Genomic DNA, 21,209 nt, shown 5'->3' on the forward strand with positions numbered 1-21,209 from the left:
GAGTACAACATCAACTTAAAAAGTGTTCACTTTGAGTATGTTACAAACTACATGTTCCATTTTGTTTCCAGAAATCGAACTGGACTTTGCTGTTCCCCTAAAAGATGTCACTGTCCCTGAGAGACGCCAAGCAAGGTTTGAATGTGTCCTTACCAGGGAAGCCAATGTTATATGGTCTAAGGGCACTGATATACTGAAAATTGGAGAAAAATTCGACATCATTGCAGATGGAAAGAAACATATTCTTGTAATCAATGATTCTCAGTTTGATGATGAGGGAGAATACACTGCTGAAGTTGATGGCAAGAAGAGCACAGCAAGATTGTTTGTGGAAGGCAAGTATCTTATGACGTACAAATCAACAGATAATAAATATGTAAATAAGTATCTTTTAAAATCACATTAGCCTTTTTTAGCGGTACTTACATATGCCTTCTTTCTATGCTATAGGTGTGAGGTTGAAGTTCATTTCACCTCTACAGGATCAAACAGTGAAAGAAGGAGAAACAGCTCACTTTCAGTTTGAGCTTTCTCATGAAGACATGCCAGTGAAATGGTACAAAAATGATAAGAGACTCCACACAAGCAGAACAGTCGTAATTACTTCAGAAGGCAAAGTTCATAAACTAGAAATGAGAGAAGTAACACTTGATGATATCTCTGAAATAAAGGCTGTAGTCAAGGACTTGAACACACAAGCAAACCTCAAAGTCTTAGGTAATTATGGAAACAATATAAAACACACTATAGCATAAGTATAAGCAATGTTAATAAGTGGAGCGTGACAAAATATTGATCTTTTAGTAAATTTATATTACTAATTTAATGTTTCATATCCAATATGCCTTTTGTAGAGGCTGATCCATACTTCACTGTGAAATTACAAGACTACAGTGCTGTGGAGAAAGATGATATTACACTGGAGTGTGAGCTTAGCAAAGATGTTCCAGTAAAATGGTACAAAGATGGTGAAGAACTAGTTGCTTCAAACAGAATTTCCATAAAAACAGATGGTTTGCGCCGTATCCTAACGATTAAGAAGGCTGCAGAGAGTGATAAGGGTGTTTATGAGTGTGACTGTGGAACAGACAAGACAAATGCTAATGTTGGCGTTGAGCGTAAGTCATCATGCCTTGGCTAAGGGAAAGTACTGAAACCTTTGTTAAACATTGTAGGCAAACAGACACTCTATAGAGTACAGCAGCAAAAAAATGTGCCTTTAGAAAACATGTTGTTATGATGAGTAGTTGAAATATCTAAATTTACAATTGTCAAATATATTTATGAGAAGAGACAATATATCTTAAGATATATAAATGGCTGTTTTAATGACAGCAATGGTCGTTTTTTTCCCTATGTCCATTTACAGTCAAGAAAACAAAATCAATTTATTTAACTGTAACATATAAGTGAATTACATGGAAAAATATTCTTACTGAAGCTAACTGAACTTTCAGACATATTACAGAAGGAGGTTATATACTGCCCAAACTTGAACTTTTTAAAAAAAGAAGTTAGATACTTATTGGTGATAGTATATGAATTTCCTAAAGAAGGGATAATAAGAGAGCTGAAATCCTTTCCAGTCATGCATTTCTGTGTTACAGAATGAATAAATAGATGTGAACTTTTTTTTTTTTCTTTTAGCTCGCTTAATTAAAGTGGAACGCCCACTGTATGGAGTGGAAGTATTTGTTGGTGAAACAGCACGTTTTGAAATTGAAATTTCTGAGCCTGATGTCCATCCTATATGGAAGTTGAAGGGAGAGACCCTAACACCTTCACCTGTGAGACTGCTGCTCTATTTTTAGATTATAATTCACACTAGAAAAACATATTTGATAATAATGTTTGCTGAGTAGTTTCCTAGAATACTCATATTTTGATGGGTTCTTTTTTCTTTATCACCAGGAGTGTGAAATCATTGAGGATGGGAAGAAGCATATTCTTGTCCTTCATAACTGCAAACTGGATATGACTGGAGAAGTGTCTTTCCAAGCTGCTAATGCTAAAAGCGCTGCCAATCTGAAAGTGAAAGGTACAGTATGCACTTTGCCAACATTTCCATGTGTGTCTCAGTGCACTAGAACAAATCTAAGAGCAGAAAGATCTATATAAACCTATTACTGAACTGAAAGTGCTCTTCTTTGATTTCAGAATTGCCTCTCATCTTTATCACTCCACTAAGTGATGTGAAGGTCTTTGAGAAGGATGAGGCCAAGTTTGAATGTGAAGTGTCTAGAGAACCCAAGACTTTCCGTTGGTTAAAAGGAACACAAGAGATCACTCCTGATGAAAGATTTGAAATTATTTCAGATGGAACAAAACATGCTCTGATTATTAAATCTGTTGTGTTTGACGATGAAGCTAAATATATGTTTGAAGCTGAAGATAAGAGAACAAGCGCAAAACTAATTATTGAAGGTTTGTCTGACTTTGCCTTTCTAGGAAAGAGTTACACCAAAGTAGTCCTTGAACAGTTTTTACTGGTAGCATTATTATTAATGAAATGTGTTGTTAATATAGGTATTCGCCTGAAATTCATTACTCCTCTCAAGGATATAACAAAAAAGGAGCGAGAAACTGCAGTGTTCACAGTGGAACTCTCACATGAAAATATTCCTGTTGTCTGGTTCAAGAATGACCAGCGACTACATACCAGTAAAGTGGTTTCAATGACAGATGATGGAAAATTTCATACACTCACAATCAAAGATCTTACTATTGATGATACTTCTCAGATTAGAGTGGAAGCTATGGGCAAATCCTCAGAAGCTAAACTCACTGTTCTTGGTAAGCATACCCAAAAGAATTCACATGAAGTATATTATCAGAAGTATTAATGAAAAATGAATAGATCATCAGAAAGTCTTGGGATTTGTTTGATTTGTTTTGTTTGTTTTTTTTTTTGTTTGGTTTGGTTCGGTTTGGGGGTTTGGCCTAAACCTACTTGGTGATTTTTGACAATATGACAATTTGCTTGTCTTCCTTGGGGCTCCACTTTCCAGAAGGATAATTAAAATCACTTCAAAATTTCATCCAAGTGTGGTGAAAATAGCTATAAAATACTTACATGGTTCTCTGAATATCCTAGAACAGCAAAATCATGTCGTCGATAGCATTAGTAGTACACTGAATTTTTTCTTAGCTATTTGTTGCTTTCTCTTTTTGCAACATAACTATACAATAATTATAAGGACTGTATTTAATCCCCCTTGCAGGGCATAAGCATGAATTGTATCTTATAGTAAGAACCCTTTTCCTTTCTGAAAGATGTAATCTTCATATTAAAATATGTCTTAACTTTTACTTGCAGAGGGAGACCCTTACTTCACTGGGAAGCTTCAAGATTATACTGCTGTAGAGAAAGATGAAGTGATTTTACAATGTGAAATCAGCAAAGCAGATGCCCCAGTGAAATGGATGAAGGATGGAAAACCAATTACTCCATCAAAGAATGTTGTTATTAAGGCTGATGGTAAAAAGAGAATACTTATCCTCAAGAAAGCTTTGAAGAAAGACATTGGAAAATATATTTGTGATTGTGGTACTGATCAAACCTCTGCTAACCTCAATATTGAAGGTATACTGGGTTGCTATGTCAAAGAGAACTTTTGTATGTTCATTAGCAACTAAGGTAATCAATCATTTTTTTCCCACCTGCCTCCCCAGACAGGGATATTGAAATTATACGTCCGCTATACAGTGTGGAGGTGATTGAGACAGAGACTGCCCGTTTTGATATTGAAATCTCTGAGGAAGGTGTCCATGGCAATTGGAAACTAAAAGGAGAACCCCTGACTGAATCACCTGTAAGCAGATATTTTAAGATGTTTCTTATGTGTGGCTTAACAGATTGCATGGTACTGGGATGTGAAGGAGAAGCAGACAGCTGCAGAAATTAAGTGAAAATTCTTTCTGCTTTCTATTATCATGTGTCTGAAGTGCTAAGGCCACATAGAATTCTCTTAAACGTAATGGCATTTAAGAATTGAAACTTTGGATTTGGTGCATTTACCTTTTGTTTTTTTGAGTTATGTTTGTTTTAGATATATGTGGATGACATTTTCAAACTCTTCACTATCGCTCTAGTAGCTAAAATTTGTTTAAAATGGCATGATGCTTAATTAAATATTCTTAAGTCCTAGCTGGTAGGATATGGAAATTAAAAAAATGCTAGAATCATGACTAACTGTAATTTGGCAATGCTTTGATGTTACAGTACTGATGTGAAAAATACACAAAGATAAAAAGTTCCATGAAAATCAGTGTAAGGGTAAAAGAAAAAGACCCTTCTCAAGGAAAAGGGACAACAAAAGCTTAGTATTTCCTATTTCTTCTCAGCCTTCTGACTGGTCTGTATCTGCATATATTGGCTAGCCAATCAGCTAATGCATGCTACCCTCATTAATGCATTGCTTCTTGCCCTTTCTTGTTAAGAGGAAGTAGATTGTATTAGAACAGAGGAGACTGAAAGAAAAGGGCCTAAACTATGGATGAAAATTTAGAGGGCATATTAGGGAGTTTGGGTCTGAGTTTTGTGGAGGAAATAACAGATCCGTAGTATGAAGAGAAGTATGGGCTCTTGTGCTGAGCATGGAAAAGATACTGAAAAAATTTGCTTCACTTTTCTTTTTGAAGGACTGTGAAATCAAAGAAGAAGGCAAAAAACACTTCCTTACACTGTATAATGTACGCTTAGATCAAGCTGGTGGAGTAGATTTCCAAGCAGCAAATGCTAAATCTGGTGCTCACCTTCGAGTGAAACGTAAGTGTCCTTGAAATTACCTAAATGAAAACAAGGTGGAAAAATCTCTATACTATACTCAACCCAGAGCAATTATTTCTAGAACAGCAACTCAAATATTAATTACTCAAGCTGTCTTCTCCTCTTTAAGTTAAGGAATGTTCTCTCTTTCTCCATTTACTTATTTATTTATAATTTATGTAGCTTATTCATATGGGAAAAGAAAAAGTAAGGAGATGGCCTTGAATGCTTCTTCATGGTCTGGCATCATATGCACTTATGAAATCAAAGTATCATAAGCAGAGGCTTTACAGCATTGAAATATCATGTTAACCTGAGAGGATGGGATCACAGTGATATTTGGGGATAGGGTTAAGAATGTGATGGACAGGGACAGACCACATGGTTGAAGACCACTTGTTTCTCACTCCAATCCTAGCCCTCGCTATTTTGGAAAACACATGCCTTATCTAGGCATGCAGGGCTTGGCTGAGAGACAGATGCACAGCAACTTTCCTGCTGACCTTGTTCAATTTAAAGAAACGCGCTCTGCAAATAGGAAATTTTCGGTCACTAGCCCTCCCCCTAAAACCCCAGGGTGGCCCCTTCTATTTAGGGAATTAAACAAGCAGCACTGCGATGTCTGTTTCTCTTGAGGGAAGCCACCATGGAGATTAGTACATAAGGACAGTGGTTCTCTCTTGGGTAGAAGTGACTAATCTGAAAATAATGTTGTCTTCTTACCAAGCTCGAGTAATAGGCTTGCTGAGACCCCTCAAGGATGTAACAGTGACAGCTGGAGAATCAGCAACCTTTGACTGCGAACTCTCTTATGAAGGAATCCCAGTAGAGTGGTTCTTGCAAGGAAAGAAACTGGAGCCCAGTGATAAGGTAAGGAGACTAACCTTTATTTTCCCTCACATTTGTGCCTCCTTCCTCTCTTTCACTTTTCTTCTCCATATTATTTCTCATTTACTTTCTGCCAGTAAAATTACTAAGTCACAAGAATATAATAGTGCTACTGTGTTGAATGGTAAAAATGGTAAATCCTCACTGAATCAGACATGCCTTTTTTTTTTTTTTTTTTTTTTTCTTTTTTCCTGGAGAAGTTGGAGGATCTGGAATACTATAAGTTTTTATTGTACAAAGGGAAACTATGACTTAAGTGCCTGATTCTGTGGGAGACTGAGCTACAGAGATACTGAAAGATTATTTTTTTTTCTCAGATTAATTGCAGTAACAGTGAGGGGGGTTTGAAAGGTGCTATCAGGAAATGCTTTTTTTCTCCTGAATGCTGAGTTGCAGTCCAATTCTGCATATAAGGGGATTAAGAGGATTCAAATTCCATTTCAGGCATTTGTTCTGGCTCTCCAGATAACTTTCTAAACAGATTTGCTTGTCAAGCACTTCTCACTAACTATTTTTAACCCTTCATCAAGTGCTGGCTCTTAGCTTTGAGATCTGGGTAGTCTGGAATGCAGCCAACTTAATATTTAAAGTTAATGGAAGAGGAGATACTATAAAAAGATAAAATTTAAAAAAAAAAAAAAAAAAAAAGATTTTAAGACTGGTTTTAAGACTTCTTTCTTTTTTCTTTTTTCTTTCTTTTTTTTTTTTTTAATATTAGCCCTAAGGGAAGTAATGCAAATTAAAGTATCAGTTGTAAACCTCATACAAAGTAAACTTTAAAGGCATTATGTGACATAGCAAAGTTTAAGAACCTGTAATAATGTGGCTGACAATACTTCAATACATATTTTTTACCTTAAGATATAATTTTAACAGTTTGTTTTCAATTTTGGAAAATAGATCTTTCAAAGCTTCACCAGATTTGCTTAAATTAAACTATTTCCTACAAAAAATAGAATATAGAAATCAGAAAAAAAAAATCATCAAAGAAGTAGCAAACCTATTACTAGATAGATAGGCAAAACTGAAAATCAACAGAAGAGACATTTAATAAATCAAAGTAATCACTTCTCAGCCTAGCTATAAAAATATGGAAAGGTATTAATCACTACAGTGACTTGTTAGTTATTACTGCCTCACAAGATACTACAAGTTCTATAGTTCTGTATGATGGAACATAATTTTTTTCTTGTCTTTGCTGTCATTTGAATTACATGGAAAAAAAAAAAAAAAAGATTTTCCTTCAGCTTACATATACACTCAAAACTGTCATTTGTCTTCACCTGAAATTTTGTGAAGTGGTGTTTATGTAGGAGTACCCTGTTAAAATGCATCATTGCAAAGAATCATGTATTTTAATCATGCAAAGAAAACAAACAAACAAACAAAATATAAACGTTCCTTTACACAGAACCTTCTACCAAAACTTAATAATAGAAAGCGAATTTAGTATTTGAAAAAGGGTATATGGGGAGGGTGCCAAACCCCTTTAAATTTCTCTAAAAGTTTTTACTTTAATGTAGACAGGAATAATACATTTTCCCATAAAGTTATAAACTACTTAATTTGGTGTTTATTAGTACATGTTCAAAATGAACATGATCTCAAGGTTCATTCTGAATTTGATAGTAAACTCAGGTTTTCTAATATAAAGACACAAGTAAAATGTGTGGGAACATGAAATTCCAGCTTCTCGTGAGTGAAAGAACAAAACAGAAATGATTCTCAAAATCCTCACAACATTTGTATCTTGAGATATATCTAGTGTATACAAAAGGAAATAATCCAAACTTCATATAAAAGTAAACAAAAAACCACAGGTAACAATAAATAACAATTAACAATTTTAGTAAATATTCCTCAAATATTTATTCTAGATATTTACGCCGGTATTTTTTTATGTACTTTTTAAGGTTGTCACACGTGCTGAAGGGAGAGTTCACTCACTCACTCTTAGAGATGTCAAGTTAACTGATGCAGGAGAAGTTTCACTGACTGCAAAGGATTTCAGAACTCAAGCAAATCTTTTTGTGAAAGGTAAGTCAGTCATTTTAATTATACCATAGTCTCTATTAATAGTCTGTTCATGATTCACCCTGCAAAAGGACATAATTTGTGTATATTATATGTACACCATATATCAGATTAGGAGGTTCATACATGCAATAGTGGACTGGTAGACAACTTTCATGATTAAAATATCCACTTAGTTAAAATGTTTATGCTTCACAGAAGATCTGGGGAAACAAAGAAGTACTGGAAACATGTCAGATACGGGAGTTGAATTAAGGTTTCCAGGGCTTCACTGAAGATTTGAACATTCAACTGGCCTCAACATGACCCATGAATGCTGGCCAATATATCTCCTCACGGCTTGCTTCTGATTCTTGCATTAGAGTATCTAGAAACCTGAGAGTACAACTATGACACCAGTCAAGTGACATAATATTGGCTAGATTTCTTAGCTGTGTGAAGCTAGGTCAAAAAAACTGCACACGCTTCTAATTTAGCTATTAAAAAAAAAAAAAAAGTTCCTAAAGTTCAGGATAGAACTTCAGAGTTGCTGAGCTCACATGGCTGTAGTGTGCCTAAAGAAGCTGAGTTGCAATAATGTGATAATGGCTTTGTGATAATGATTTGTGAGTAAAATCTTCTTGGACAAAGAGATCATTGAAACTATTTTTACAGTAAACTGAAAATGAGTAAATTGGCTGAATTAACGGAGTATTATTAGGGATTAAAATAATAAAAAACTTCAGTAGAGAAGTCTAAGAACATTGTTAATTATTCAGTCAAAAAAAAAAAAAAGTTAGTAAACCACATGGGAGAGTTCTGTATTAGCAAAAGGCCGGATAAAATTTGCATCTTTTCTATCGAAAATCTGTCTCCCCCTTTCAGAACCTCCAGTTGAATTTACTAAACCACTCGAGGACCAGACTGTTGAAGAGGAGGCCACTGCAGTACTGGAATGTGAAGTTTCCAGGGAAAATGCAAAAGTGAAATGGTTCAAAAATGGAGAAGAAATTCACAAAACAAAGAAGTATGAAATAATTTCTGATGGCAGGGTCAGAAAACTCATTATCCATGGCTGCACACTGGATGACGCAAAAACATACACCTGTGATGCTAAAGATTTTAAGACATCATGTTTTCTCAATGTAGAACGTGAGTCATTTATGAATTTCTAGAAAACATCTAAGTACTACAGACACTAAGTACATTGTCTATGTATATAGATACTATGTACTAGTATCTATGAATAGCAATAAATAATAATATCAAGTGCAGCAATTTATCTTTTTTTTGTTGTTTGTTTGTTTTTGTAGCAATTCGTGTTGAGTTCCTGAAACCACTAACTGACCTTGAAGTAAAAGAAAAAGAATCTGCTCGGTTTGAATGTGAAATTTCTCGTCCAGGTGTTAAGGTCAATAATAATAATTCTTAATCTGAGTAATTCCTTTTACTACACATTGTTGTGTTTTTTGTTTTGTTTTGTTTTTAATTCACAAGTTCATAGTGTTGTTGCAAAACAACACACAACTGAAATCTATTGTAAGTATATTAATGTTAATAAGCATGTCAATTTGTTCTAAAACAGGTGAAGTGGTTTAAGGATGGCATTGAAATTAGGAAAGGCAAGAAATACGACATAATTTCCAGAGGCACAGAACACATTCTTGTTATCAGTAAATGTGTCCTTGATGATGAAGCTGAATATGCCTGTGAAGCAAAAACAGCTCGAACTTCTGGCCTACTTACAGTGTTAGGTGAACACAGCTTTTTAATAATCTAATATATAAAGAAGAAATAAATTTATTTTGATGAAAGGTTTTAATTGTTTTTCCAAATTCTTGTTGCAGAGGAAGAGGCTGTTTTCACAAAAAATCTTCCTGATCTTGAAGTAAATGAAAATGACACTGTAAAATTGATCTGTGAAATCTCAAAGCCTAATGCTGAAGTTACTTGGTTTAAAGGAGATGAGGAAGTGCCTGATGGTGGTAGATTTGAATACATTTCTGATGGTAGAAAGCGAATTCTTGTCATACGTAATGCTCATCCTGAGGATGCTAGCAAATACACTTGCAAGCTCCCAAGCTCTAGTACAACAGGAAAACTTACTGTACATGGTAAGAGAGTTACTTTTGTGTCTTTGTTTTCTGAAAAAAAAAAAAAAAAAAAAAGTTCAATAAGAATACACTATTTGGTTTATTCTCTTCATAAATAGAAAGTAAAATGTTTACCTACAAAAATATTTTCTTTCAGAACTTGCAGCCGAATTTCTTACCAGACCACAAAATCTCGAGGTTCTTGAAGGAGACAAAGCTGAATTTGTGTGTTCAGTATCCAAAGAGGCAATTACAGTACAGTGGCTTTGGGGTGACACAGTTCTGGAGTCTGGTGATAAGTATGACATAATTTCAGATGGCAAAAAGAGGATGCTTGTGATAAAAGACTCTACTCTAGGAGATGCAGGAAAGTATATTGTCATGGTTGGTGAAGCTAAAGCTACAGCACGCTTAACAGTGATTGGTAAGCTTTATTTTATCAACATACAGGTACATATTTTACTGTATTCCTTCTACTACATGATGTCATATTTCTTCTGTTTTCTGAATTTCAGAAAAACTCAGGATTATAACTCCACTTAAGGACCAAGAAGTTAACGAGGGTCAAGAAATTATCTTCAATTGTGAAGTCAATAAAGAAGGTGCCAAAGAGAAATGGTACAAAAATGATGAGGCAATATTTGATAGTGCAAAATATATTATTGTCCAGAAGAATTTAGTTTACACTCTCAGAATCAGGGATGCACAGTTGAAAGATCAAGCTACCTATACTATCTCACTATCAAACCAGAGAGGAGAACAAGTAAAGAGCTCAGCTGCATTAACAGTATTAGGTAAATAGCTTCCACTGTATTAAAGCTGTTTAATCATCCTGTATTCAATTTCACGTAAGGATAATGAGGATATAAATTAATCACATTTTATTTTTTGTCCTAACAGAGGAGGATCTCAGAATTGTTGAGCCCCTTGAAGATATTGAGACCATGGAAAAGAAAACTGTCACATTCTGGTGCAAAGTCAATCGCCTTAATGCAACTCTCAAATGGACAAAGAATGGTGAAGAGATCACTTTCAACAAGCGCATTTTGTATAAAATTGATAAATACAAACACTCTCTCATCATTAAAGACTGTGGCTTTATAGATGAAGGTGAATACACTGTAACTGCTGGACAAGACAAATCTGTTGCAGAGCTTCTCATCACAGAAGCACCAGCAGACTTCATTGAACATCTCCGGGACCAGACCGTCACTGAATTTGATGATGCTGTCTTCACCTGCCAACTTTCCAAGGAGAAAGCTAGTGTGAAATGGTACAGAAATGGCAGAGAAATCAAAGAAGGCAAAAAGTATGCACGTTTTATTATGCTTGTTAATATGCTAAACACACTTGCTTTACTTTGTATCTTTATCTGGGTATTATAATGCTGCTTACTTATTTTCTCCCCATAAAGGTATCAGTTTGAAAAGGATGGAAACCTGCACAGATTAATCATAAAAGACTGTAGACTAGATGATGAGTGTGAATATTCCTGTGGAGTGGATGACAGGAAATCTAGGGCAAGACTTTTTGTTGAAGGTATGTATAAAATTAAATAGGATTAATTTCTTCATTATTTAGTGATAGTAGAAATGATACACTAATACCGTCAAATGAATTGATGTTTATTTCAGAAATCCCTGTTGAGATTATCCGACCACCACAAGATATCTATGAAGCTCCTGGTGCAGATGTCATCTTCATGGCTGAGTTGAACAAAGACGGTGTGGAAGTCAAGTGGCTGAGAAACAACATGATTATTGTTCAAGGTGACAAACATCAGATGATGAGTGAAGGAAAGGTCCATAGGCTGCAGGTGTGCGATATAAAGCCCCGTGACCAAGGGGAATACAGATTTATTGCTAAAGATAAAGAAGCTAGAGCTAAACTTGAATTAGCAGGTAAGTTGCTTTGTATTTATTTGATAAAATTTGAGATCGGAGAATTAACTCTTCAAGTAAAGTTTTTAAAATGAATATGAAATCAGGCTGAGACTAGTGCAAGTCTGTTAAACTGTATGAATTACAATTCAGACAACAAATATTTTTTATTATACCATGCTTGTCCAGCTGTCAAGGAAATTATAGGTCGCTTTTCAGTGTCTACAGTAAAGACCATAAAATGAGCTTACAGGATAAAAAATCTTTTCATTACATCACTGCAGATGAAAATTATTGCATTTCATTAGGTCATTGCAGATGCAATGCAGTATGCAAATTATTTGACCTACTAATTTCAGTCATTTAAGACAATTAGTTCTTCATTTGTCATTTACAGTATCAGACCAATAAAATTAATGGTCAAAAAGCAGCTTCCTCTTCCCTCATTTTATAGGAGAGCACGGTACATAATGTCTGAGTTTCTTGCTCTCTGGAGCAATCCAATAAATATATAAAGGAATTTGTTTAGAATTGACACAACAGTTCCTTTTACTTTTCTGTGTGTGCTTCTTAGACGACTTCACACATATATCATTCTTATAATTTGTAAGCACTGACTTGTCATATTGATCTTCCTTAGCTGCTCCTAGAATCAAGACTGGTGATCAAAACCTTGTCGTTGATGTTGGGAAGCCTTTAACTATGACTGTTCCATACGATGCCTACCCAAGAGCAGAAGCAGAATGGTTGAAAGGGGAGGAAGGTCTGCCAACAACAACTGTTGATACAACAACTGACTGTACTACCTTCAAAATTTATGAAGCAAAGAAATCAGATAAGGGAAGGTACAAGATTATACTTCGAAACAAACATGGCCAGGCAGAAGCATTCATCAATGTAGAGGTCATTGGTAAGTGCTCCCATTGTTAAAACCTTGACTACCTTTTTTTAGGCCCAAACAAATAAAAGATGCAATGCTCTAAATTATTGTTGTATGTTTCTTAGATGTTCCAGGTCCAGTTAGAAACTTGGAAGTCACTGAAACTTATGATGGTGAAGTTGGCCTTGCCTGGCAGGAACCAGAAAGTGATGGTGGAAGCAAAATCATTGGCTACGTCATTGAAAGACGTGATATCAAACGTAAGACGTGGATTATGGTCACTGATCGTGCGGAAAATTGTGAATACACAGTTACTGGGCTTCAAAAAGGAGGGGTTGAGTACCTCTTTCGTGTTAGTGCACGGAACCGAGTGGGTACCGGTGAGCCAGTGGAAACAGAGAGACCAGTGGAAGCTAAGAGCAAATTTGGTGAGCAGAAGTTATGAAAAACTCACTGTTTTATGACTGTGAAAAAAAAAAATACAACTCTAGAGAACAGATAGAGAAACACATACCTTGTTTTTTCTTTTTCTTTCTAAAATAAAATTTAGAAGTTCCTGGTCCTCCTCAAAATGTAGAAGTTACTGATGTGAACAGGTTTGGTGCTACACTTACCTGGGAAGTACCTGAGTATGATGGAGGAACTCCAATTACTGGCTACATTATTGAACTGCGTAACAGAGCTTCCATCAAATGGGAGCCAGCTATGACCACTGGAGCTGATGAACTGTCAGCTGTCCTGACTGATGTTGTGGAAAATGAAGAATATTTTTTCAGAGTAAGAGCTCAAAATATGGTTGGAGTTGGCAAACCAAGCCCTGCTACACGTGCAGTAAAAATTATGGACCCTGTTGGTAAGTTCTATTGTGATTGCATTAAAACTTAAGGACATTTTGGCTATTTAAATACTGAGTGTACAGGAATGTTCCCAAAAGCAATCAGAGAAATGGGTGCTGAAAATAATGGGTATAGCTAAACTTCTCCTGACTTTAGTATTTCACAGAATTTCACAGAATTTCTAGGTTGGAAGAGACCTCAAGATCATCAAGTCCAACCTCTGACCTAACACTAACAAGTCCTCCACTACACCATATCACTAAGCTCTACATCTAAACATCTTTTAAAGACCTCCAGGGATGGTGACTCAACCTGGGCAGCCCATTCCAATGCCTAACAACCCTTTCGGTAAAGAAGTTCTTCCTAACATCCAGCCTAAAACTCCCCTGGTGCAACTTTAGCCCATTCCCCCTCGTCCTGTCACCAGGCACGTGGGAGAACAGATCAACCCCCACCTTGCTACAGCCTCTTTAAGGTACCTGTAGAGAGCAATAAGGTTGCCCCTGAGCCTCCTTTTCTCCAGGCTGAACAGGCCCAGCTCCCTCAGCTGCTCCTCGTAGGACTTGTTCTCCAGACCCCTCACCAGCTTCATCGCTCTTCTCTGGACTCGCTCAGGCACCTCGATGTCCTTCTTGTAGCGAGGGGCCCAAAACTGAACACAGTACTCAAAGTGCGGCCTCACCAGAGCTGAGTACAGGGGGACAATCACTTCCCTAGCCCTGCTGGCCACACTGCTTCTTATACAATCCAGGATGCTGTTGGCCTTCTTGGCCACCTGAGCACACTGCTGGCTCATATTCAGCCAACTATCAACCATCACTCTTAGGTCCTTCTCTGCCTGGCAGCTCTCCAACCACTCATCTCCCAGCCTGTAGCTCTGCTTGGGGTTATTGCGCCCCAGGTGCAGGACCCGGCACTTGGCCTTGTTGAACTTCATACAGTTGACCTCAGCCCATCGGTGCAGCCTATCCAGATCCTCCTGCAGAGCCTTCCTACCCTCGAGCAGATTGACATGCGCACCTAACTTGGTGTCATCTGCAAACTTACTGAGGGTGCACTCGATGCCCTCAACCAGATCATCAATAAAGATATTAAAGAGGACTGGCCCCAGTACCGGCCAGTACTTAAACAATCTTTAAACATAGAAGAAGTACCTTACTATTATTTGACACAATAAGAACTTCCAATATTTCTGCTCTGAAATTAGGACCAAACCTCAATTTAAAAAAACAGTTTGGAGAAAAAAAACTCTGCATAGGCTTTAAAACTAGTACTTAAATATACAGACAGCTGATATGCAGAGATACGCTCCTCTACCAGTTGCCAATATTTGTTTCTCTCAAATTATTTTCAGAGAGACCAAGTCCTCCCATTAACCTTGATCATTCAGATCAAACTAAGACATCAGTGCAGCTCACATGGGAACCTCCCCTCAAAGATGGTGGAAGCCCAATCTTAGGGTATATTATTGAAAGGCAGGAAGAAGGAACAGACAAATGGATCCGCTGTAACCCAAAGCTAGTACCAGCTCTTACTTTTAAGGTAAGATGTTTGATTTATCAACAAAGTACTCAAAATGTGTAGATCATCTTTAATATGAGTTACTAAATAATTATATGTGCTTTTTAGGTAACTGGATTGAAACCAGGATCCCGCTATTACTACAGAGTCTCAGCAGAAAATGCAGCTGGTGTGTCTGACCCAGCTGAGGCTATTGGGCCATTAACTGCAGATGATACTTTTGGTAAGCCATATGCTATGTATCAAAGATATTTTATCAGAAAAAGATGCACAATGAAAGTGCATCATGTGGCTAAGATTCATATCTTTCACCATCGGTGATGCCAGCTAGCAAAAACAGCCTTAGACCTTTGAGATTCTGAGTTATTTCTCCTTCGTCTCCTTTGTTTCTTCCTGAAGGAGGAAAAGGCAGAGAAGACTAAAAAAACAAACAAACAAACAAAAAAACTATAAAGTTTTTATATTAAAGGATAGATTAATCTCCTATCTATTGATATATTGGTATCTCCTACCTATGATCTATTTCTTAAAAAAAAAAAAAAAAAAAAAAAATTAGCTGGGACAGCTACAGCTGCAACCTGCTGGCAGAGATACAGTCAGAATAAGCCAGAAATCATTAGCCATATTCAGAACATCTGAAAATATTTCATGGAATCAATTTTTCACTTTTTCAGTTGGACCTACAATGGACCTAAGTGCATTTAAAGATGGATTGGAAGTTATTGTTCCAGAGCCAATCAAGATCCGTGTTCCTATCACTGGCTACCCTGTGCCAACTGCCACATGGTCTTTTGGTGATCAAGTCTTAGAAGAGGGTGATCGTGTAACAATAAAGACCACTGCCTTCTTTGCAGAACTTGTAATTACTCCAAGTGAACGTCCAGACAAGGGAATTTATACGTTAACATTAGAAAACCCTGTGTCATCTGTTTCAGGAGAAATTAATGTTAACGTTATTGGTAAGTGGATGGATACATATATTCCAACAGTAACATTTTTAGATTAATAATGTGAAATCACACAACTTCCAGTAAACCAAGAATATTAAGACATAACTAAAAACTAGAAATCCATCCCATAAAAGTTTTTTTCTTGTTTTCAACATCCAGCTATTTGTTGTTTCAGGAAGAATAACTAAGTACAGTAAGTCTTTTGATGGGTAAATGAAATAGAGATGATCTGACAAGTTCTGATTACAGAATTAATAATTTTTTTTTTTGATTTCTAGCTCGCCCAAGTGCACCAAGAGAACTTAAAGTTTTAGACATAATCAGGAACACAGTACAGCTGTCATGGGAACCACCAGAAGATGATGGTGGAAGTCCAGTTATTGGCTATATCATTGAAAAACGTGAAGTAAGCCGGAAAACATGGATCAAAGTAAGTTCATTTTTTCTCACTTCTGCTTCTGTTTGCTATATTGTTTCCACACATGCTACTGAATTTTATGTCATACTTTTGTGATTGTTCTTTGGAAATAAATTTTAGAAGCACAGTGGATTCTTCCTTCTCTTTAGGTTATGGATCAGGTCGTTGACCAAGAATTCACTGTTCCTGATCTCATCCAAGGAAAAGAATATTTATTTAGAGTTTCTGCATGCAATAAATGTGGCCCAGGAGAACCTGCATATATTGATGAACCTGTAAATATGTCAGCACCAGCAAGTGAGTCACCTTTATCATATTGTTGGTGATTTTCTTGCTGTTTCTAAAAACATTGCTGATTTTCTTTATGATAAGACAGGAAAAAAATCTCCCTTATATGGTATCTTAGAAACCGGTCTGTATTTAATTTTCAATAGCGGTGCCTGATCCACCAGAGAATGTTAAATGGAGAAATCCAACATCAAAAGGAATCTTCCTAACATGGGAACCTCCCAAATATGATGGTGGTGCCCGCATCAAGGGCTATCTGGTAGAAAAATCACAACGTGGCACAGATAAGTGGGAGACATGCGGGGAGCCTGTTATTGAAACAAAGTAAGTAAATTAACATCCTGTCTTATCACTATTTATCTGCAAGAAGAGGCTGACCCCCAGCTTGCCACAACTTCATGAGTTGTAGAGAGCAGTAAGGTTTCCCCTGAGTCTCCTCTCCTCCACACTAAACAACCCCAGTTGCTCCTCATAAGACTTGTGTTCCAGGCCCTCCAACAGATTCAGAGGCCTTCTCTGAACACACTCCAAGGACCTCGATGTCTTTCTTGTAATAAGGGTCCCAAAACTAAACACAGTACTTGAGGCGCTGCCTCACCAGAGCTGAGCACAGGGGGACAATCACCTCCCTGGTCCTGCTGGCCACACTGTTCCCAATACAAGCCAGGATGCCATTGGCCTTCTTGGCCACCTGGGCACACTGCTGGCTCATGTTCAGGCGAGTATTCACGGTGGAAATTAGAAGAAATTTCTTCTCAGAAAGAGTGGTTAGCCATTGGAACAGATTGCCCAGGGAGGTGTTGGAGTCACCATCACTGGGGTGTTTAAAGAAAGATTGGATGTGGTACTCAGGGACATGGTTTAGTGAGTAACATTGTTGGTAGGCAGACATTTGGACTAGATAGTCTTGGAGGCCTTTTCCAACCTTAAGGGTTCTATGATTCTGTGATATCCCTTCAATTAACTGTATCATCTGCAACACTTTAAATATTTGTTTGTTGTTGTTTTTAACAACCAGAATGGAAGTAACAAAACTGAAGGAAGGAGAGTGGTATGCATATCGGGTTAAGGCTTTGAACAGAATAGGAGCTAGTAAGCCAAGCAAGCCAACAGATGATATTCAGGCCATTGATGCAAAAGGTAATTGCATATATCACTGAATTACAATAGACACTATTTTTACCTTTATCACTTTATTATGTGATATATGGTTTCTATAACAATGGCTTACTTTTCTCCTAAATCAGAGGCTCCAGAAATTTTCTTAGATGTGAAACTGCTTGCTGGACTCACTGTGAAAGCTGGAACTAAAATTGAGCTGCCAGCTAAAGTAACTGGAAAGCCAGAGCCCCAGATTACTTGGACAAAGGCTGACAAAATTCTAAGACCTGATGACAGAATCACCATTGAAACCAAACCTAATCATTCTACAGTCACTATTACAGACAGCAAAAGGAGTGACAGTGGAACCTATATTATAGAAGCTGTAAATTCCAGTGGACGTGCTACTGCTGTTGTTGAAGTCAATGTTCTCGGTATGCCTGTATTTTATATTGTTTATTAAAATCGTCAGTAACATACTGAGGTATGCAAGCAGAAGATTAACATCTGAATCTTGTCCACTACAGATAAACCTGGTCCACCTGCTGCATTTGATGTATCAGAAATCACAAATGAATCCTGCCTTCTGACATGGAATCCTCCCCGGGATGATGGGGGTTCTAAAATTACAAACTATGTCCTTGAGAAAAGAGCTACAGACAGCGAAATATGGCATAAGTTGTCATCAACTATCAAAGACACAAAATTCAGAGCTACAAATTTAACTCCTCATAAAGAATATGTTTTCCGAGTCAGTGCTGAGAACATGTATGGTATTGGGGAGCCAGCACAGTGTAGCCCCATCATTGCAAAATATTCATTTGGTTAGTGAATTAAATTAATGTTTACTTTTGACAGTATTTTAACAGAGATAAAAACACTTGTGATGGTTTTGATTTTGTTGTTTTTAATTTGTTAATTTATACAGACCCACCAGGCCCTCCAACAGGTCTCAAGCCTATAGAGGTCACTAAAGATTCAGTGACCCTAACGTGGAATGAACCAGATGAAGATGGTGGCAGTCCCATAACTGGCTACTGGGTTGAACGATATGATCCTGAACAGGATAAATGGATAAAATGCAATAAAATGCCAGTGAAAGATACAACATTCAAGTAAGATATAGTCACTTTAGACTGAAATAGGTAACAGAGACATATGAAAGTAGCCTTTTAAGCAGTTCTTACATTATGCTTGCTCTTTTTTCCTTGCTTCAGTAAGTTGAGATCCAACTAGCATCCAGTGACATGCTTCATTTCATAGTTTTTAAAAAGAAGAATGTCTTTACAGAAGACCGAATCACTGATCCAACTTTTTTAAAAAGATCCAACTAACTTAAAAAAAAGAAACTTTAAAATTTAAAAACTTTTTAAAAACTTTTTAAACTTTTTTTAGAAAACTTATTAAACTTTTTTGTAAAACTTTTTAAAAGATCCAACTAAATTTTTAAAAGATCCAGCATCCAATGATATGCTTCATTTCATAATTAGTTTTAAGAAGAGTGTTTTTACAGAAGACTGAATCATTCTTTTTTTTTTTAACTGATATGCTTAATAACTTCTGCGCTTTGTGATTACTCATTCTAAACATTCTAAACACAGACATTCTAAAATCTTAGACGTAACTACCTAATGCATCAGTTTGCTAACATCCCTTTCTTTTTTCCTCCTGAAACATATTAGCTAACAATAATGCAACAAGCAGAAATGCAAGATGGCTCTCAACACATTGATTTCTCCATCACAGCACTCCATTCTACTGTTGGCATTTACCTATTCTGAATGTTCACATTTTCATATAACATTAACAGTAACCTGGGTAATCTCAGATTGTCAAAGAAAATCATAATATGAAGAATATGGAGGATAATGTTTTAGGCAAGAGTTAACGTGTAGATTTTGTTTAATCAAATTTAATTTTGATTTCCAGAGTTAAAGGTCTTACAAATAAGAAGAAATATAAGTTCCGTGTCTTGGCAGAGAATCTTGCAGGACCTGGAAAACCAAGCAAGGAAACAGAGCCAATCTTAGTGAAAGACCCAATTGGTATAATAAATGCATTTTTTTCCTGGTTTAATTTAACAAAAAATAAATATGTATGTTTGTTTTCAATCATGTAATTAATATTGGGCTCCTGCCTAGATCCACCATGGCCCCCTGGAAAGCCAACAGTGAAAGATGTTGGCAAGACATCATTATTCCTGAACTGGACAAAGCCAGAACATGATGGAGGGGCAAAGATCGAATCTTATGTCATTGAACTATTGAAGACTGGAACAGATGAGTGGGTGAGAGTGGCTGAAGGTGTTCCCACAACTGAACACTTCCTCAAAGGGCTTATGGAGAAACAAGAATACTCATTCCGTGTAAGAGCTGTGAACAAGGCTGGAGAGAGTGAGCCCAGTGAACCCAGTGACCCTGTGCTGTGCAAAGAAAGGCTGTGTAAGTACCGTTTCAGAGTGTGTTGCTACTGCAAGTACACTCTCACTATATTTTTAAGAAGCCCTATGTCTGCCTACCTGTGTAGGTACCAAGTGAACTCTTCCAGGCTTATGAAATACTAAAATCTACCCTACTTCATCTAGGAAAATACAAAGTTTTTATAGTTTCAGTATTATTCTGTGTCTTCCAAGATCTTTTTCTGTCAACCTTTTCCTTGTATTGATATTTTACAGATCCTCCTTCACCACCTCGGTGGCTTGAGGTTATTAATATTACTAAAAACACAGCGGATCTTAAATGGACAGTACCAGAAAAAGATGGGGGTTCTCCAATTACCAACTACATTGTTGAAAAGAGAGATGTAAGGAGAAAAGGCTGGCAGACAGTTGATACAACAGTAAAAGATACCAAGTATACAGTGAGCCCACTGACTGAAGGCTCATTGTATGTTTTCCGTGTGGCTGCTGAAAATGCCATTGGTCAAAGTGACTACTGTGAAATTGAAGATTCAGTTCTCGCTAAAGATACTTTCAGTAAGTATGAGATTTGCTAGCCGAGTGGTCAGTAGAACAGCTCACTTGTCATGGGTTCCTCTTCTTTTCATGTGTGTATGTTTTTTTCTTTAGCAACCCCTGGGCCTCCATATGCTCTTACAATAGTTGAAGTGACAAAAGGTCATGTTGATTTAAAATGGGAACCACCTAAGAATGATGGTGGTAGACCAATTCAAAGGTAAGCTCATTTTATGTTTCTGTAATGTTTCCTGTAGATGAAGATTATTTTTTTTTTTTTTATAAATGAAGATATTTTAGTCAACATTTTTAAATTTTAAATGGACACATTTTATATGAAAAAGAGGTGAATTTATGAAAAAAAAAATCAGCTGTATGATTACAGCAATTAAGAATTTAAAGTGGAAGTTATACAAATAGATATGACTTGATGTGCATAAACAATGCATGTGTCTAAACATCATCAAAAGAGCATCTAATCAAATCAGATTAAATTGAATTGTAAACAAAACCAAACTTTAACGCAGCTGTAGTCTCCATCACCAGCTGGAGCTCTAGCCACTTGGCCGGTCTACCAAATAACATTGTTACATTTTCCTTTTGCCTGAGTTTCTCATTGA

The 21,209-nt window shown here is 36.6% G+C and overlaps 1 protein-coding gene across 1 annotated transcript in view; it reads left to right on the top strand.

The window, feature by feature from the left end:
- The window catches only part of LOC309879566 (titin-like), a 246,514-nt gene that overhangs the window by 147,329 nt on the left and 77,976 nt on the right, over nt 1-21,209 (top strand). Inside the window, exons 165-202 of the mRNA XM_082763383.1 lie at nt 72-335; nt 451-717; nt 855-1,118; nt 1,648-1,787; nt 1,912-2,038; nt 2,158-2,424; nt 2,527-2,793; nt 3,317-3,583; nt 3,673-3,812; nt 4,642-4,768; nt 5,496-5,638; nt 7,570-7,693; nt 8,555-8,821; nt 8,983-9,080; nt 9,255-9,423; nt 9,517-9,783; nt 9,920-10,186; nt 10,278-10,556; nt 10,663-11,071; nt 11,177-11,301; nt 11,397-11,663; nt 12,283-12,552; nt 12,648-12,950; nt 13,073-13,375; nt 14,713-14,900; nt 14,988-15,102; nt 15,554-15,838; nt 16,108-16,259; nt 16,397-16,544; nt 16,682-16,859; nt 17,554-17,675; nt 17,783-18,070; nt 18,164-18,460; nt 18,565-18,751; nt 19,566-19,681; nt 19,778-20,077; nt 20,311-20,610; nt 20,704-20,809. Coding sequence (XP_082619509.1) covers nt 72-335; nt 451-717; nt 855-1,118; nt 1,648-1,787; nt 1,912-2,038; nt 2,158-2,424; nt 2,527-2,793; nt 3,317-3,583; nt 3,673-3,812; nt 4,642-4,768; nt 5,496-5,638; nt 7,570-7,693; nt 8,555-8,821; nt 8,983-9,080; nt 9,255-9,423; nt 9,517-9,783; nt 9,920-10,186; nt 10,278-10,556; nt 10,663-11,071; nt 11,177-11,301; nt 11,397-11,663; nt 12,283-12,552; nt 12,648-12,950; nt 13,073-13,375; nt 14,713-14,900; nt 14,988-15,102; nt 15,554-15,838; nt 16,108-16,259; nt 16,397-16,544; nt 16,682-16,859; nt 17,554-17,675; nt 17,783-18,070; nt 18,164-18,460; nt 18,565-18,751; nt 19,566-19,681; nt 19,778-20,077; nt 20,311-20,610; nt 20,704-20,809 — 8,203 coding nt within the window. The remainder of the gene's footprint in view (nt 1-71; nt 336-450; nt 718-854; nt 1,119-1,647; nt 1,788-1,911; nt 2,039-2,157; nt 2,425-2,526; nt 2,794-3,316; nt 3,584-3,672; nt 3,813-4,641; nt 4,769-5,495; nt 5,639-7,569; nt 7,694-8,554; nt 8,822-8,982; nt 9,081-9,254; nt 9,424-9,516; nt 9,784-9,919; nt 10,187-10,277; nt 10,557-10,662; nt 11,072-11,176; nt 11,302-11,396; nt 11,664-12,282; nt 12,553-12,647; nt 12,951-13,072; nt 13,376-14,712; nt 14,901-14,987; nt 15,103-15,553; nt 15,839-16,107; nt 16,260-16,396; nt 16,545-16,681; nt 16,860-17,553; nt 17,676-17,782; nt 18,071-18,163; nt 18,461-18,564; nt 18,752-19,565; nt 19,682-19,777; nt 20,078-20,310; nt 20,611-20,703; nt 20,810-21,209) is intronic.

Source organism: Aythya marila, assembly GCF_965140915.1.
Source record: "Aythya marila genome assembly, chromosome: 6".
NCBI lineage: Eukaryota > Metazoa > Chordata > Aves > Anseriformes > Anatidae > Aythya > Aythya marila.